Raw genomic sequence first — 16855 nt, 5'->3', positions numbered from 1 at the left:
CTGGAACCACGGAGGACGTTTTTTTGAGTCGGCTTTCTTAATCCTTTTTGCCACCCTCGTTTAATTATTGGGGGGTCCTCGGCCAGCACGTCCCACAGCTGGTGAAATCTGGAGACTCTTAATCTGGATTCATTTTTGTGGCTTTGTGTGTTGCTCGTTGGCTAGTTTATGATGCAGTGTGTGGCGTGAACAGAGAAAAACAGGTTGATTCAGGATCCGGTTGAAGGGAGGTGTGAGAATGCAGCCACTGGGTAGGAAACAGGGAGCATTAACTGGGCAAAATAGGTGGGCGGCTCTTGTGTGTGGGGGGAGAAAAGCCCCCCAGCCCTTCCCCCACCCCCACCCCCTGTCTGTGCTGGCTCCTTGGGTGGGTAGGGCTGGCACACGCTGCCCTCTCTGCCTGGCAAGGAGGGAAGAGAGCAGCCAGAGGGGCACCCATTGCTACAGCGGCACGGGGGGGGGCACCAGAAAAGTGCCCAACAGGTGTGGCAAACTCTGTGCTTTGGTGGTGAAGGGGGGGCAGCCTTTGCACCCTTCTGGGAAACGCATCCCGAGCAACACTCTTACGACACACACAGCATCCGGGACCACCGTCTCCTCCGGGCAATAATTTATTCCAGAATTCCCTTCCTTCCAAAGGCGCCTGGAGGCTCCCTGCGCCTGGCCTCGTCCTGATGCATCCCTCTTTCTTCAGCACGAAGAAGCAGGCCAAGCTTCCCTCCACGGAGCCCTTAGGGAGAGCCTGGAAAAGGGAAGGAGGCCTCAGAAACGGTCTTCCCTGGGGATGGGGGGGGGACAGGTGGGGGGGATTCCTAGCCCTCCCTCCAGGGGTGTTGGACAGCCCCTCCCCTGCTGTGAGGGGCTGCTTCTCTCTGGGGGCGTACCCAGCCTCCACCTTCATGACCCCCCCAGTTAGTCGGGGGGAGGGGAAGCGGACCTGCTCTTCTGGAGCAGGCTGAGGGGTGAGGGGAGCCCTTCTAGCTTGGGGGTGGAACAGGGGGTCTTCTGGGACATATGACTGACAGTGTTCCAAGGGGGGGTCTTTCCTGCTGGCCCAGCACCATGGGGGGGGGCAGAAAGAGGACTTCTTTGGCAGTCCTGGAGGGACTGGCTATCCTTCCCCCCTTCCTCTTCTTTGCACACGGCCCTCAAGGGGATTGAGGGGAGCAGTTACAGGACCTTCTGCTCCTTCACACAGGACCCCCCCTTCAGCTCCCCCCCTGTAGCACTGCACACCTACCTCTTTGGGGGCAACTCTGACTGCACAAATCTTGGTTATTAAAGTTGTTGACATTCCCCAGGCAGCCCCCGAAGGTGAAGCTCTTGCAGCTTTGGGTCTTCGGGTCATAAAACCAACGTGGCTTTTTTAAGTGGCAAGGGCCGGGGTCAGGAGGCAGCTGGCAGTAGTCTGCAGGGTGGAGGGAGGGGATGGAGGCTGGCATCAGGTGGGCAGCTATATAGATGTGTCAGGGAGGGAGGAAGAAAGGAAGGAAGGAAGGAGGGAGGGAGGGACGAAGAAAAGAGGGAAGGAAGGAAGGAAGGAAGGAAGGAAGAAGGAAGGAAGGAAGGAAGGAAGGAGGGAGGGATGAAGGAAGGAAGGAAGGAAGGAAGGAAGGAAGGAAGGAAGGAAGGAAGGAAGGAAGGAAGGAAGGAAGGAAGGAAGGAAGGAACCCAGAAGGCAGGGCCCAGGGCAGTCCCAGCATCAGGGGACTCAGTCTTCCCTCCCCCCATGCCCTCCCCCTTTCCTCCCTCGGCTGTATTTGGGCATTTGGGGCTTCCTTTCAGGCAGGCACCCCTGGAAATGGGGGGTGCTGGGCGCAGCACAAATGGGGAAGAACTGGGGATGCAGCCCCCTCCTCCCTCCCAGCTTGCTTCCCTCCTCCTGCCTGTTTCAGGGTTAGGTTTAGATGTGAACAGAGGAAACACACCTGTCATTTTGCCTATTCATTCTGGAATCTTCTCTGCATCCCCCCCCAAGCCTTACCTGCCCGCCTGCCTGTCTGACGGAGCCCCTGCCCTTCTGTCCCCTCCTGGAGCGGAGCCTCCGAGTCTGCACTGCCTGCCTGCAGGGCCCGGGGTTCAGGCCAAGGAGCGGTGAAGACCTGGATGGCTCCCCTGGCTTGACCCCCAGCCTGCACAGGACCCCAGCCCATTCAGTCCTGCCTCAGGAGGGCAGCCCGCATGGGGGAGGAAAAGCGGGGGGGCTTCTGAGCTGGGGCCCAACTTGACTGTGAAAGAGAGTCCCCCCCCGGACTGTGGGAAGTGCCCCTCATGCAGCTCCACAAAGGGTGCTGGAGAAACCACATCAGAGACAGTTGGGGGGCAGGAAAGATGGGAGCTTCCCCCCACCCCTACTGGACCTGGAAGTCAGCTGCACCAAAGGAGGGCAGGAACCCCAAAAGAACAAAAAGAAGTGTGAAGCTGGGTTGGGCCTTTTCCCGCAGGGGCTCAGCAGACCCCGCTCCCAAAGACCCCTGCCACCCCTCATCCTGCCCCCCCATGGCCTAAGGGTGCACCAAGGGGTGACTGGGCCTTCCCCCAGGGCCCCCAGCACCGGCTCCTCCTTGCCCAGCAGCCGGGCTCACCATCATGCGCGCAGTAATACTGGCAATCCTCCAGGGTGAAGTAGCGGTTGAGGATGTTGGGGCACGCGTAGTCAGTGAAGCGCTCACACTTCTTGGAGGTGATGTTGTAGAAGAAAACTTCTTGAGGCGAACTGCACCGTTTAGATTTGTTGGAGACGGTGGCGCACCTGGTCACATCTGGCAAGAGAGAAGATTTGGGAAACTCAACCCTTTGCCCAGTTACAGGTGCTCAAGGGGAGGGTGGCCAATAGAGCAGCCCACCACACAGCCAGCACCTCAGCTACTCAGGATGTTATGAAACAGCTGAACAATCCACAAACAATAACTCCAACACAGCCAACCAACTCCAACACAGCCAACCAACCCACCTACAGCAACTAAGCCAGCACTCCACACACCCCCACCAATATTTATAGAGAGACGGCAGCTCCGATCACTTTGCTCGCACAAGCACGAAGCCGAAGACCCCAGCCTGAAGATGACGAGTGGGACTTCGTCGAAACGTCGCCAAGATACTCTCAATCTTACACGGGAAAAGACCTGAATACGCCAAGACCTGCATATATATATATATATATATATATATATATATATATATATATATATATGTGTGTGTGTGTGTGTGTGTGTGTGTGTGTGTGTGTGTGTGTCTGTGTGTCTGTGTGTCTGTGTGTCTGTGTCTGTGTGTGTTTCTCTCTCTCTCTCTCTCTGTGTGTGTGTTTTATAAACACAAGTGCTTAAAATATTATCAGCAACATATTGTCTGTGTTTCAATGTCTAGTTTACTAATACATATTAGGTTCCTTTACCTCATTTTTCTAGCCAATTATAAAAAGTATCCCATATTCTAACATAAACTGAATCTTCTTTCTCTTTCATTTTCAATGTCATTCTATCCAGTCTAAGATTTTTTTAATTTACACTTCCTCCACTGGTAAATCTTCATTTTTCCAATATTGAGCAAATACAATTCTTGCTGCAATTAATATATGTAAAATTAAATATATACACTCTTTCTCATAATTACCTACAATTATACCTAACAAACATATTTTTGGCTTAATATCTATATGTTTTTTCATCATTTTCACTAACCATGTATGTATTCTTAACCCAAATCTTTTAGCCTTAGAGCACGTCCACCAAAGATGGTAATGTGCCTGTTTTTTGTTTACATTTCCAACAATTATTTGATACATCTTTAAACATTTTTGCTAACCTCACAAGTGTTAAATGCCATCTAGAAAACATTACCATCTAAAGCAGTGGTTCTCCACCTGTGGGTCGGGACCCCATTTGGGGTCGAACGACCATTTCACGGGGGTCACCAAACAACGCAGTCCATCCCCCCCCCCTTTTCCTTAGCTGTGCTACTCCCTTTTATTCTATTGGCTTTTGAAAGCCAATAGAATAGACTCTCTTGAATAGAGTCTAATTCTATTGGCTTTCAAAAGCCAATAGGAATTGTCCAGGCTGTCTCTGCCCTGCTGAGCCCGCCAAAAGTCCCATTCTGCAAACGGTGCTGCAAGTTGTCTGCAGAGAAGCGAGCTAGGTCTGGAAGTTCCACCCCTCCTGCTGAGGCAACTACTAAAAATGTAAGTAAAAGAGGACCAGGTGGGAAGGGCCGGCGGGCGCAGGAGGGTTGCTTACCTCCCTTGGGCTGGGCCAGAGGGTGGCCCAGCCGGTGGTCGGCCTGCGCCGTCTCTGTCACTGGCCAGCTATGCCTCGGCCGGCGCAGGGGGCGGCACCACGCATGTGCGACACTCCCGGGCAGAGAAAGTCCTTGACTTACGACCGGTTGGGTAGTCCTCGACTTACGACCGATTGGGGGTCACGGCATTAAAAAGGTTGAGAACCACTGGTCTAGCCCTTTCTTAAATATCTCTGGTGATAGAGCGCCCACGATTTCTGGTGGCAAGCTGTTCCACTGGTTTAATTGTCCTCACTGTCAGGTACTTTTTCCTTAATTCCAGGTTGCTTTTCTCTTTGGCCAGTTTCCATCCCTTGCTTCTTCTCCTGCCCTCTGGTGCTTTGGAGAAGAGGTGAGACCCCCCCTCTTTTCTTCCAGTACATAACTGTCATGCTCCCCCCTCCTTTGAGATCCTTCCTCTCTTGGGGCTGAGAGGGGCGTGTGGAATTATGCCTCTTTGCTTCTTTTCTACAGAGACAAAATGGGAGCAAAAGCCCTTCGGGAAGCAGAAGCCCCCATCCAGGTTTGTTTTTTTTTGTGGGAGGGGGGCTCTGAGGATGAGGTTTATGCAGGAAAAACTAGCCATAAATGTGTGTTTGTGTGTGTGTTTAAAAAAAGCTGGGGGATCAATCAATCAACCAATCAATCAAAAGCAAGGAGAAGAGCAAATTTGGGTTGGGAGCTTCAATTTCAACGAGATTTGTATCAAATCTAGTAACTTCCTGCTCTGTTTCTGGGTGTTAATGTTAGTATAATGTTATTACCAATAATAACGTTGATTATGTTGTTGTTGTTATTATTATTTAATTGTTTTTTACTTGGTCTTATAATCTCTAAGCCGCCCAAAGTCGCCTTGTAGGGGAGACGGGCGGCAGAGCAATTTAATAAATAAATGAATATAACGTTAAAATAACCCTGGAGCTGCTGCGATCCCTTTCGGTAGCCTTTGCCCAGGGAGGGTGGGGGGAAGGCCGGGACCGGATCCACCCCCCCGTTCACCGAGGTCTTCTTCTGCACCGGGTCAGTCTCCCCTCTCCGGGATTCTGCCCGAGGAGCCGATTCCGGACCTTCCCCCTCCGCTCGCCCCTTCCCACGACCCCCTTCAAAGGGTCGCGCCCGCCCTGTCTTCCGATTCCGAGATGGGCCGGCACCCCTTCCCGAAGCCCAAAGGGCGCCGGGCCGAGACGGGGACCCCGAAACGAAGCCTCGCCCTCCTCCTCTCGCTTCTCCCATCTGGGGCTTCGCCAAGGGCGGAGGACCGCCATTCCCGCCTCCGGGGAAGAGAACGGGGGTCTCTGGGGGGCGCACAGCCCTGCGGGATGGGGGGCGGTTCTCTTGGGCATCCAGGGCGCATCCCCGAGGCTCCAGCTGGAGGGCGTTCAGACGGGGCGGGGGCTTTCGAGGTCCGAAGACCCCTCTGGCCGAGGCATCCCGCCGCCCACCCGCCCTGGCCCTCGCCCCACTCACAGTCGTTGGACGCGGGGAGCAGGGGGCTCCAGAGGGCCAAGACGCCCCAGAGGAGGAGGAGGAGGCTGCGGCCGGACCTCATGGGGCTGGCTGGGCGACTGAGCCGCCTCCCACTCCTCTCCCGGGCAAAGAGCGCAGCACTCTGACCCCCCCTTCCCTCCCCTCCCCTCCGGAGGGCCTGGCTGGACATCCCCCCCCCGCCCAGCCCCGCCCCGCCCCGCGCCTCCGGAGGACTCCTGCGGGGCTGAGGGTCCGGCGGGGAAACGGCAGCGGGAGCCGGGCGGAGAGGCGGGGAGGGCTCGGTGTCTTCCCAAAGGGGGCGCGGTGACCCCCGATATATCCGCCTCCTTCCCACCTCACCCCGGATAGGACATAAGGACCAGCCTCACTCAACCTCCAGGCGTGGGAGGAGCCTTGGGTAGACCCCCGGACTCATTGCTGGTGGGATATTAGAAAGTGACACTTGCAAACTGCCCTGCCATAAATGTGAGCAAGATGGCAAATCCGCTCAAAGCCATGGAAATTCTCCTTCTGAGGAGCAGCTGTCCAGAGCAGTTCTGGGCAATCTCCTGTCTTCTCCTTATCCAGAGATGTTCCAAGGAATCGGTATCCATCACAGCTCCCAAACTCCCCCACCCTCACACATATCCCCATTCATCCCCACTCCACCCCCAACTCATGGGTCCAGTGGAAAGTCTTAGCTCCCAAGGAGGCATCAGAGGCTGCAATGGGAAGCCACCCAGATGTGTGGTGAGCAAGATGGAAGATCTGGTACAGGTGTGGTGGGATTCTGGACCACTTCACAACTCCCGGTTGCAGCCTGGCAATTCACTAGATAGGGCCCCTCCCCCCCGTGTGCCCCCAACCCATGCTCTGATGAACCTCAAGCAAAAAGAAAAGAAAAGAAATGGGATCATCCCCACCCTCACCAGCCCAGGGCTCTGCGGAGCTCAGCCCTTCCTCTTCTCATTGTCAGATTCAGCTTAATTCTCAGAACGATCCGGATTGTAGTTCCTGAATTCAGTTGGTGTGGAATTTTCTCCTCCCAAGCAAGACTGAACAATTAAAATTTGGGTTTATTCATAACTCGGTCAACTGTAGCGTTCCCATCAAGATCACCCAGTGTTCCCCTCTTTATGAGCAGATGCACCCCACTAATTTTATTAAGCACACCATGGCCCCTGAGCTCAAATGGAGCAGAATTTGTACAACGAGTGGGATGTAGACACGGCAGCCAGTTTCAAGAGTCCAGTGCAGTTTTTGCACATTTGAAATGGCCTGCCGTGTCTAAATCGCACCCATTACACAAATCCTGTTGTGTTTGAGCTCACTGCCGTGGTGTGCTTAATAAAATTCACGGGCTCTGTCTGCTCATGAACAGGGAGCACTCTGTGATCCTGACTGGAACAGTATAGTTGATCAAGTTTTTTTTAACGTATATTTTTTTTATTTGGTTCAAGATCAGGTTAAAATACAAAATTCAAAATGGTTGATGGAATTGAGTATGGCCGGTCCAGATAAAGGGAGGACTAAGGGGTGATATGATAGCAGCATTCCAGCATTTGAGGGGCTCCCACCAAGAAGAGGGAGTCAATGTGTTCTCCAAAGCATCGGAAGGTAAGACAAGAAGCAACGGAGGGAAACCAATCATGGAGAGAAGCAACCTGGAATTCAGGAGAAATTTCCTGACAGTGAGAACAATGAACCACTGGAATGGCTTCTCTTCAGAAGTTGTGGCTGCTCCATCACTGGAGATTATTAAGAAGAGACTGGACAGCCACAGTCTGAAATGGTTTAGGGTCTCCTGCTTGAGCAGAGGGTTGGACTAGAAGACCTCCAAGGTCCCTTCCAGCTCTATTCGGATTAAGATTAAGAAGCTATGGACCTTCCTGCCATCTGAGTTTGGACCAGTTGCCTGATTTCTGTCCCAATAGCTGATCCAGGTTCTGGAGGCAGCCTCTTCCTCAGCTGGACCCAATAAAGGTCTTGTGCTACAGCAAGTATTGGGGGTTTTTCTCCCTGATGGTTGATTGTGACGCTCGGGCTGTGTTTTATGGGACTGAGAAAAGGCAGAGGAAATTCTCCATTTCCATTTATGTCAGTGATGGATCAGCAAGCCCTGTTCCTGGGGGTTGTTTTCTCCAGCAATGAATGAATAACAGAATAATAGACCTGGGGAGGGACCTTGGAGGTCTTCTAGTCCAACTCCCTGCTCAAGCAGGAGACCCTATATCAATTCAAACAGATTGGCTGTCCAGTCTCTTCTTGAAAACTTCCAGCGATGGGGCACCCACAATTCTTGGAAGGAAGCTGGTTTCGTTCCGATCGTCCTTCTGGGCTGCCTCAGGATAGCTTTTCCCCAACTGGTGTGTACAAGAGCCACCGAAGCCACGTTCCGGGAGGTCAACCCATTGTGGAAAACCTTGCAGGCCTCTGGGTGTGTGTGTGTTTAGGCCAGCCCAGGTCTGCCCCGAGGCTCCTCATCCCCTGCTCCACCTCCCCCTGCCCTGGGACCCTCTGGGCCATGGAGAGTTTGGGCAGCAGCCTCTGCAATGCTGGGCAGCGAATGGCCAGCAGGGGGCATCCCTCTCCAGCCACCACACCCACCGCTGCCTCCTGGCTTCCAGGAGAGGAACTCCAGAATGAGGAATGACAGAGTCGGAAAGCACCGAGTTCTGGTCCTGCCTTAGCCATAGAAGCTGGCTGGTGACTTTCTACGGGCTCGTCTCCCTCAGCCCCAGTCCCACCTCACAGGATTGCTGTGGTGAGGACCATAAGGGGAGGGAGGAGTATTAGCTACGTTCACCACCCTGAGTTAGAATCAGATTAGAGCTGGGAGGGATCTTGGAAGTCTTCTAGTCCAGCCCCCTACTCAAACAGGAGACCCTATACCATGTCAGATGAAGCACCCACAACTTCTGTCCAATTGGTTGTCCTCCCTGTTACGGAGTTTCTCCTTAATTCCAGGTTGCTTCTCTCCCTGATTGGTTTCCATCCGTTGCTTCTTGTCCTGCCTTCAGGCACTTTGGAGAATAGGTGGACCCCCCTCTTCTTTGGGGCAGCCCCTGAGATACTGGAAGGCTGCTATCATGTCTCCCGTTCTTCTCTTCTTTAGACTGGCCAAACCCAAGTCCTGCAGCTGTTCTTCATATGTTTTAGTCTCCAGGCCTTGGATCATCTTAGTTGCTCTTCTCTGCACTTTTTTTCCCCCCAAGTTCTCAACATCTTTTTTATGACATGGTGACCACAATTGGCTGCAGTATTCCAGGTGTGGCCTCACTAGGGTTTTATAAAGCGGTACTAATACTTCGCGTGATCTTGATTCTATGCCTCTGTTTATACAACCCAGGATTGTGTTAGCTTTTTTGGCTGCTGCTGCTGCACATGGCTGGCTCACGGTCAAGGGATCGTCCACTAGGACTCCGAGGTCCCTCTCCCAGTGGCTGTTTTTAAGCCAGATCTCACCTAATCTGTACTTGTACCTTTGTTTTTTTCCTAACAGTGAGAAGAATGAAACCAGTGGAACAACTTGCCACCAGATGAGGGTGCTCCATCCCTGGAGGCTTTTAAGAAGTGACTGGACAGCCACTTGTCTGCAATCGTTCTATTCAGATCTTTTTCCTTGCTTCAGCCCAAGCTTGCAAAAAATGTTTTATGAAATCCATTCTTTAAAGTTGACACCATTCTTAAGGTTGCAGCCCTGTTTAGTGGCTCCTTGCAGGGGTCTGGATGGGGCTGGGCTGCATTTTGTCCCCTCCCCCAAACCCTTTTCAAACTCTGCGGGGGGGGGGGGGGCTCCTGGTGCCATCTGTGGTTCTGAGACTCATTTCCCCCCCTCTAAGTCATTAATGCAAGTACTGAGGCACGGGACCCCCAGGACGGCCCCCACTTGATCTGGAGCCATGGAGGAAGTTTTTTTTTTTTTGAGCAGGCTCTCTCTCCACTTCATCCTTGGGCCATCCTTGCCTAATTAGAGGTTTGTGGGGCTCCTGGGCCAGCGTGTCTCACAGCTGGCAAAATCTGGGGACTTTTGTCGGTTTGTGTGTTGCTCTTTGGCAAGTTTATGATGCAGTGTGTGGTGTGAACCGAGAAAAACAGGTTGATTCAGGATCCGGTTGAAGGGAGGTGTGAGAATGCAGCCACTGGGTAGGAAACAGGGAGCGTTAACCGGGCAAAATAGTTGGGCGGCTCCTGTGTGGGGAGGGAGAGAGCCCCCCCCCAGCCCTCCCCCCACCCCTGTGTCTGTGCTGGCTTCTTGGGTGGGTAGGACTGGCACACGCTGCCCTCTCTGCCTGGCAAGGAGGGAAGAGAGCAGCCAGAGGGGCATGCAGTCCGTGGCAAGTGGCTTTATTTATTCATTGTCCAATTTCTACGGAGGCACAGGGGGGGGGCACCATAAAGGTGCCCGGCAGGTGTGGCAAATTCCATGCTTTGAAGGTGGAGCAGTCTTTGCGCCCTTCTGAGCACTGGCACAGTGTCCGGGACCACCGTCTCCTCTGGGCAATAATTTATTCCAGAATTCCCTTCCTTCCAAAGGCGCCTGGAGGCTCCCTGCGCCTGGCCTCGTCCTGATGCATCCCTCTTTCTTCAGCACGAAGAAGCAGGCAGAGGTTTCCTCCACGGAGCCCTTAGGGAGAGCCTGGAAAAGGGAAGGAGGCCTCAGAAACGGTCTTCCCTGGGGATGGGGGGGGGACAGGCGGCTGCAGGAGGGGGGATTCCCGGCCCTCCCTCCAGGGGTGTTGGACAGCCCCTCCCACTTGCTAGGCTGGCCTGTCCCAGAGGCAGAGAGGCACCCCTCCCCCGCTGTGAGGGGCTGCGTCCCTCCGGGAGGGTGACACCCAGCCTCTGTCTTCGTGACCCCCCCCAGTTAGTCAGGGTGGGGGGAAAAGCTGACCTGCTCTTCTGGAGCAGGCTTAGGGGTGAGGGGAGCCCACCCAGCTTGGGGGTGGAGCAGGGAGTCTTCTGGGACATATGACTGACAGCGTTCCAAGGGGGTCCAGGGTCCTCTTTCCTCTTGGCCAGAGGGCCAGACCCCCCAGCACCATCGGGGGGGGGGCAGGAAAAGGGCTCCTTTGGCAGTGCTGCTGGTGGGAGGGGGCTGGCTCTCCTTCCTCTTCTTTGCACACAGCCCTCAAGGTGTGAAGGCCCTTCGCACAGGGCCTCCCCACCCTTCAGCCCCCCCCCCCCCCCGGCAGTGCCACACTCCCACCTCTCTTGCGGCACCTCAGCCGGCACCAACGACGCTTTTTGAAGTTGTTGGCATTCCCTGCACAGCCCCCAAAGTCGAACTTCTGGCATCGCTGAGTCTTCGGGTTGTAAAACCAGCGTGGTAGTTTTAAATCGCAAGGGCCTTCTTCCACAGGCAGCTGGCAGAGGTCTGCAGGGCGGAGGGAGGGGGGAGAGGTTGGCACCAGGTGGGTGGCGATGTACATGCTTTAAGAGGGAGGGAGGGGGAAGGAAGGCAGGGAGGGAGGGAGGAGGGAGGGGGAAGGAAGGAAGAAAGGAAGAAAGGGAGGGAGGGAGGGAGGGAGGAGGGAGGGAGAGTCAGAGGGAAGGAAGGAAGGAAGGAAGGAAGGAAGGAAGGAAGGAAGGAAGGAAGGAAGGAAGGAAGGAAGGAAGGAAGGAAGGGGATCAGAAACCCAGAAGGCTTGGTCCAGGGCAAACTACCAACCAGTTGGAATCCCTAGAAGGGCCCGGGTACCAATCACAGTGAAGTGACATCACGGCCCCTGGACTTTTGGTGCTGGTCCGACTGGCCACGTGGCCTGGTGTGACTGGGCTTGCAGCTCCCAAACATCTGGTAGACCCCAGTGCCCTCCACCATGCCCAGCATCTGCAGATGAGCCGGGGACTCTGCCATTAGCATGCCAGCTGCACCCGGAGGCCTACAGATGGCGTGCGTGGCCTGCCAAGACACAGCCACGGAGGTGCTCACGGCCCATGCCCCCCCCTCCCACAGAGCGGCTGGCTCTGGGTCTCACCTGTGACGGGCTCCATGCAGCGCAAGGAACAGCCGTAGGAGCAGCACTTCTTCGTCTCCTTGCAGCTACCGTCGTGGAAGCACTCTGCCAGGCATGGCACCAGGGCGCCCCGGGGGCTCGGCGGGCAGTAGCCCGGCTTTTCTGCAAAACAGAATCCAGCCATGGGCTCTGGGAAGCGCCACTCGTGCAGCCCCACAAGGACTGGCACAAACCCCATCAGTGTGTGTGGGGGGGCACAGGAGGTGCAGGAAAAGGGGGGAGCCTCCCGCCACCCCGTATTGGACTCCTGCACCCAAGGAGGACCAATCAAGGGTGGGCTGCATCGTGCAGGGGCAGGGGCAGCACCCCAAAAAGCGAGGCTGGCTTGGGCCTTTTCCTGCAGGGGCTCAACAGACCCCCCCCCGCCTCCAGAAGACCCCTCCCTGCCAAAGAGCCAGGCTCACCAATCTTCCCGCAGTAGCGCTTGCATTCCTCCAGGGTGTGGTAGCGGTTGCGGTTCCTGGGGCACCCGTGGTAAACGAAAGGCTCGCAGCTCTTGGAGGTGACGTTGTAGAAAAAACGGTGTTTGGGCTCCCCGCATCGTTCCGAAGCGTTGGGGAAGGTGGTGCAGCTTCCCTCGACTGGCAAGAGAGAAGATTTGGGGAACTCAGAACTTTGCTCCATTGTAGGTGCTCTGGGAGGTGGGGGGTGGAGAGGGATAGAGCAGCCCCCCGAATAGAGGGGTCGCCAACCTTGGCCACTGTGTGACTTGTGGAGTTCAACTCCTGGGCAGTTGGAACTCTAACTTTCTGGGGGATTGAAGTCCACGAGTCTTAGAAGGGTCAAGGCTGGAGACCCTCCCCCTAATAGAATTTGCACCCAGAGCCTTGGGGGCTTTGGGGCTGTCTCTTGACCCAGGGAGGATCCTTCTAAATCCCAGGCTGTTTTTTAAATGTGTTTGTTTGTTTTAGTTGTCTTTGTTAACTGGTTATATTTTAACTGAAACTCAATTACCCAGAGGCCCTGAAGTGAGGGAAAACGTCACACCAGAATGCTGAATATTTTAATCCTCATGCTGGAAGGGACCTTGGAGGCCTTGAACAGAACAGAACAGAACAGAAAATAGAACAGAATAGAACAGAAAATAGAATAGAACATAATAGAACAGAAAATAGAATAGAATAGAAATATAGAATAGAAATATAGAATAGAATAGAACAGAAAATAGAACAGAAGAGAAAATAGAATAGAATAGAAATATACAACAGAATAGAGCAGAAAATAGAACAGAACAGAAAATAGAATAGAAATATAGAATAGAAATATAGAATAGAACAGAAAATAGAACAGAACAGAATAGAACAGAAAATAGAATAGAACAGAAAAAACAGAAAATAGAATAGAAATATAGAACAGAAAATAGAATAGAACAGAAAATAGAATAGAATAAAACAGAATAGAACAGAAAATAGAATAGAATAGAAATATAGAATAGAAACATAGAATAGAAATATAGAATAGAACAGAAAATAGAATAGAATAGAATAGAATCGAAGCTGGAAGGGACCTTGGAGGTCTTCTAGTCCAACCCCCTGCTAATGCAGGAAGCCCTTTACCATTCCAGACAAATGGCTGTAGTCGGACCTGGCTTGAGTTGCATACCCTAATTAGTGATTCTGTTATTGCCTGCTATCCAGAGGCAATGGGGGGGGGGGGAAGGGAGAGGCGTTTTCGACCCAAAGAATTCCAAGGAGCTACTTCCCTCTGCCGAAACTCTTTCAAGACATGTCACAATTTAGCCAGCAGCGCATCGCTGGGGGAAAAGGCTGGAGGGAAAGGGGGCTGCCAGGTGAAACCAGCAAGGCCGTTTCGAAAGAGGCAGAAGAAGCGAAGTCTTAAAGGAGGAAAAAAACCTGACGTCATGGACAGGAGGGGGGAGCTCCTCCCGAGGAGCCTCGCACGGGGGGGGGGGATGCTAAACACGAGCCAGCGGTGTGACACCACCCGACCAAACCCCTGGAGAAGTGCAGACTCTGGCTGAAAAGAAGCCACGGTTCCCGGCCTTTTGTGCTGCTGCTCAGGTCACACCTGGGGCGTTGCGCTCAATTCTGTGTCCTGAATCTGAGGGGGGGGGGGGGAAATCGACGATCAGGATGGAAAGAGAAAAAAGATGCCCGGAGTTGGTTAGCATTCAAACAAGCAATTGTTCGGAGGCAGGCTTAGCCACGAGAAGGGGAGAGGGGAGGAGAGGAGGCAGTGGGAGACCTAGCATCTGAATGGCGTGGAAGATTGCCAGGATTGTCCCAAAGACAGAACGACAAACAAAGGTTTCAGCCACGAGGAGGTAGATTCATTTGGGGAGAACCCCGAGCATAGACACAGCGCTTTGTCTCTGGCACGGACACCCGTGAGAAGCAAGGAGCTCTCCTTTACGGGAGCGTCTGAACAGAGCCGGGGGCTGGGCGTGTGTGTGATATGTCAGGGCCCTTCCTGCCCTAAGCAGAGGGTGGACTAGATGACCTCCCAGAGCCTACAAACTCTTACCTTCTGTAGTTCTACGAACGTTTGTATCAAAAGCACGGTAACTCCCTGCTCTGTTGCTGGGTGTTTATTATAACATTAAACCAGTGTTTCCCAAACTTGACAATTTTAAGGCATGTGGACTTCAACTCCTAGAATTCCACAGCCAGCGTTGCTGGCTGTGGAATTCTGGGAGTTGAAGTCCACATGCCTTAAAATTGTCAAGTTTGGGAAACACTGCATTAAACTATTAAGAACAGGTGCTGGCTGTGGAATTCTGGGAGTTGAAGTCCACATGCCTTAAAATTGTCAAGTTTGGGAAACACTGCATTAAACTATTAAGAACAGGTGCTGGCTGTGGAATTCTGGGAGTTGAAGTCCACATGCCTTAAAATTGTCAAGTTTGGGAAACACTGCATTAAACTATTAAGAACAGGGGTAGGCAACCTTGGCTCTTTTAGGACTCATGGACTTCAACTCCCAGAATTCCTGAGCCAGCATGGCTGGCTCAGGAATTCTGGGAATTGAAGTCCATGAGTCCTAAAAGAGCCAAGGTTGCCTACCCCTGATTAAGAACGTTGATTATACCATTAGTACTACAATATAATTACTTTGCACTGGGTTTTAAAATCTGCAAGCCGCCCAGAGTCGCCTTGTAGGGGAGAGGGGCGGCATAGAAATTAAATAAATAATAAACAAACAAGCATTAAAACAACCCCGCGGGCTGCTGCGATCCTCTTCGGCAGCCTTTGCCCGGGGAGGGTGGGTGGGTGGGGGAAGGCGGGGACGGGCACCCCCCCCGTCCATCGACGTCTCCTTCTGCCGGAGGAGCCGATTCCGCCCCCCCCCAAACCGTCCGAGGCTCCCTCCGAGTCAGCCGCCTGGCGGGGCGACTCCCCGACGGGAGCGAAGCGACGTGATTCATCGGCCTTGCCCAACCCTCCCCCGCCTCGGAGTTACGCACATCGGGCAAACGCAAGCTTCGTGGGAGCGGAAATGCGTGCCGGGCGCCGCCGGGGTCCTCCTTCGTGGCCCCTGGTCCCCGGACGGGCCGGGACGGACCTCGCCCCTCCCCGCTCGCCCCTTCGATGCGGACGCGCCTGGCCTGCCTCCCCGCAGCCGTCCGGGGTCCGCTGACGGCGAGGGGGGGCGGCGTCCTTGGGAAGCCGGGACCCCCTTTTCCCCAAACCCAAAGGGCGCCGGGCCGAGACGGGGACCCCGAAAGGAAGCCTGGCCCAACGGAGCCTCGCTCGCCCCCCCCCCTCCTGTCTAGGGCTTGGCGGAGGGCGGAGGACCCTCGTTCCCGGGTCCAGGGGAGAGAGCGGGGCGTCTCTGGGGGGGCGGAATGGGGGGGGTTTCTCTGAGCACCCCCGAGGCTCCAGCTGGGGAGCGTTCAGACGGGGCGGGGGCTTTCGAGACCCGACGAAGAGAAGGACCCTCTGGGCGAGGCAGCCCGCCGCCCACCCCTCTCGCCTTACCCCCCCCCCACTCGCCCCGGAGCTCGCCCCACTTACACATGCCGGACACGGAGAGCAGGGGGCTCCAGAGGGCCAAGGCGCCCCAGAAGAGGAGGAGGAGGACGGGGAGGCTGCGACTGGACCCCATGAAGCTGGCTGGGCGACTGAGCCGCCTCCGACTCCTCTCCCGGACTAAGAGCGCGGCACCCCGACCCCCCCTTTCCTCCTCTCCGGAGGGCCGGACTGGGAAACCCCCTCGCCCCGCCCCGCCTCGCGGCTCCCGATGACTCCTGCGGGGAAGGTTTCGACGTGCGGGGTCCGGCGGGGAAACGTCAGCGGGACCCGGGCGGGGCGGAGGGGCGGGCTCCGTGGTTTCATAAAAGGAGGGGGGCGGTGACCCTCGATATTCCTCGACTTCTCTGTCCCACCCCCCGGGTAGGGCAGAAGGACCAGCCTGTCTCAGCCTCCAGGCGCGGGAGACGCCTGGCGGGGACCCGCGGACCCATTGAATCGGAATGAAAATAGAGCTGGAAGGGACCATGGAGGTCTTCTAGTCCAGCCCCCTGCTCAAGCAGGAGACCCCATCCCACCCCAGACAAGTGGCTGTCCAGTCTCTTCTTGAAAAATCTCCCTGGAGATTCCACTGGTTAATTGTTCTCGCTGTCTGGAAGTTTCTCCTTAATTCCAGCTTGCTTCTCTCCTTGATGAGTTTCCATCTACTGTTTCTTGTCCTGCCTTCAGGTGCTCTGGAAAATAAATTGATCCCCTCCTCCTTGTGGCAGTCTCTCAAATATTGGAATGCTGCTATCGTCTCTCCCCCCCCCCTAGTCTTTTTTCCCCCTAGACTGGCCAAACCCAAATCCTCCATATGTTTTAGTCTCCAGGCATTTAATGGTCTTTGTTGCTCTTCTCTGCGCTTTTTCCAAAGTCTCAGCAGCTTTTTCGTAATGGGGTGACCAAAACTGGATGCAGGATTCCAGGTGTGGCCTTACTAAGGCTTTATAAAGCTGTAATAACACTTGACGTGATCTTGATTCTATGCCTCTGTTTATACAAGCCAGGATTGTGTTAGCTTTTTTGGCTGCTGCTACTGCTGCACATTGCTGGCTCATGGTCAAGGGATCGTCCACTAGGACTCCAAGGTCCCTCTCCCAGTGGCTGTTTTTAAGCCAGATC

General features: G+C 54.4%; 2 protein-coding genes across 2 annotated transcripts; both read right to left on the bottom strand.

Moving 5' to 3' along the window:
• Positions 1-575: 575 nt before the first annotated feature.
• On the bottom strand, positions 576-5902 carry LOC120307535 (BPTI/Kunitz domain-containing protein-like). The gene is made up of 4 exons (XM_039342391.1): positions 5743-5902; positions 2586-2762; positions 1241-1408; positions 576-742 (listed from the first exon to the last, which is right to left on the bottom strand). Exons 1-4 carry the CDS (start codon positions 5822-5824, stop codon positions 732-734), a joined length of 438 nt encoding a protein of 145 aa, XP_039198325.1. The 5' UTR covers positions 5825-5902; the 3' UTR covers positions 576-731.
• Positions 5903-10064: 4162 nt separating this feature from the next.
• Positions 10065-15896, bottom strand: LOC120307525 (kunitz-type serine protease inhibitor bitisilin-3-like). The gene is made up of 5 exons (XM_039342380.1): positions 15737-15896; positions 12167-12343; positions 11724-11864; positions 10952-11119; positions 10065-10381 (listed from the first exon to the last, which is right to left on the bottom strand). Exons 1-5 carry the CDS (start codon positions 15825-15827, stop codon positions 10371-10373), a joined length of 588 nt encoding a protein of 195 aa, XP_039198314.1. The 5' UTR covers positions 15828-15896; the 3' UTR covers positions 10065-10370.
• Between the last annotated feature and the right edge of the window lie 959 nt (positions 15897-16855).

The sequence above is a fragment of the Crotalus tigris genome, unplaced genomic scaffold (genome assembly GCF_016545835.1).
Source record: "Crotalus tigris isolate CLP2741 ecotype Arizona unplaced genomic scaffold, ASM1654583v1 scf7180000017791.1120302, whole genome shotgun sequence".
Classification (NCBI taxonomy): Eukaryota; Metazoa; Chordata; class Lepidosauria; order Squamata; family Viperidae; genus Crotalus; species Crotalus tigris.
The sequence above is the reverse complement of the archived record's forward strand: the minus strand, read 5'-3'. Positions and strand labels throughout refer to the sequence as shown.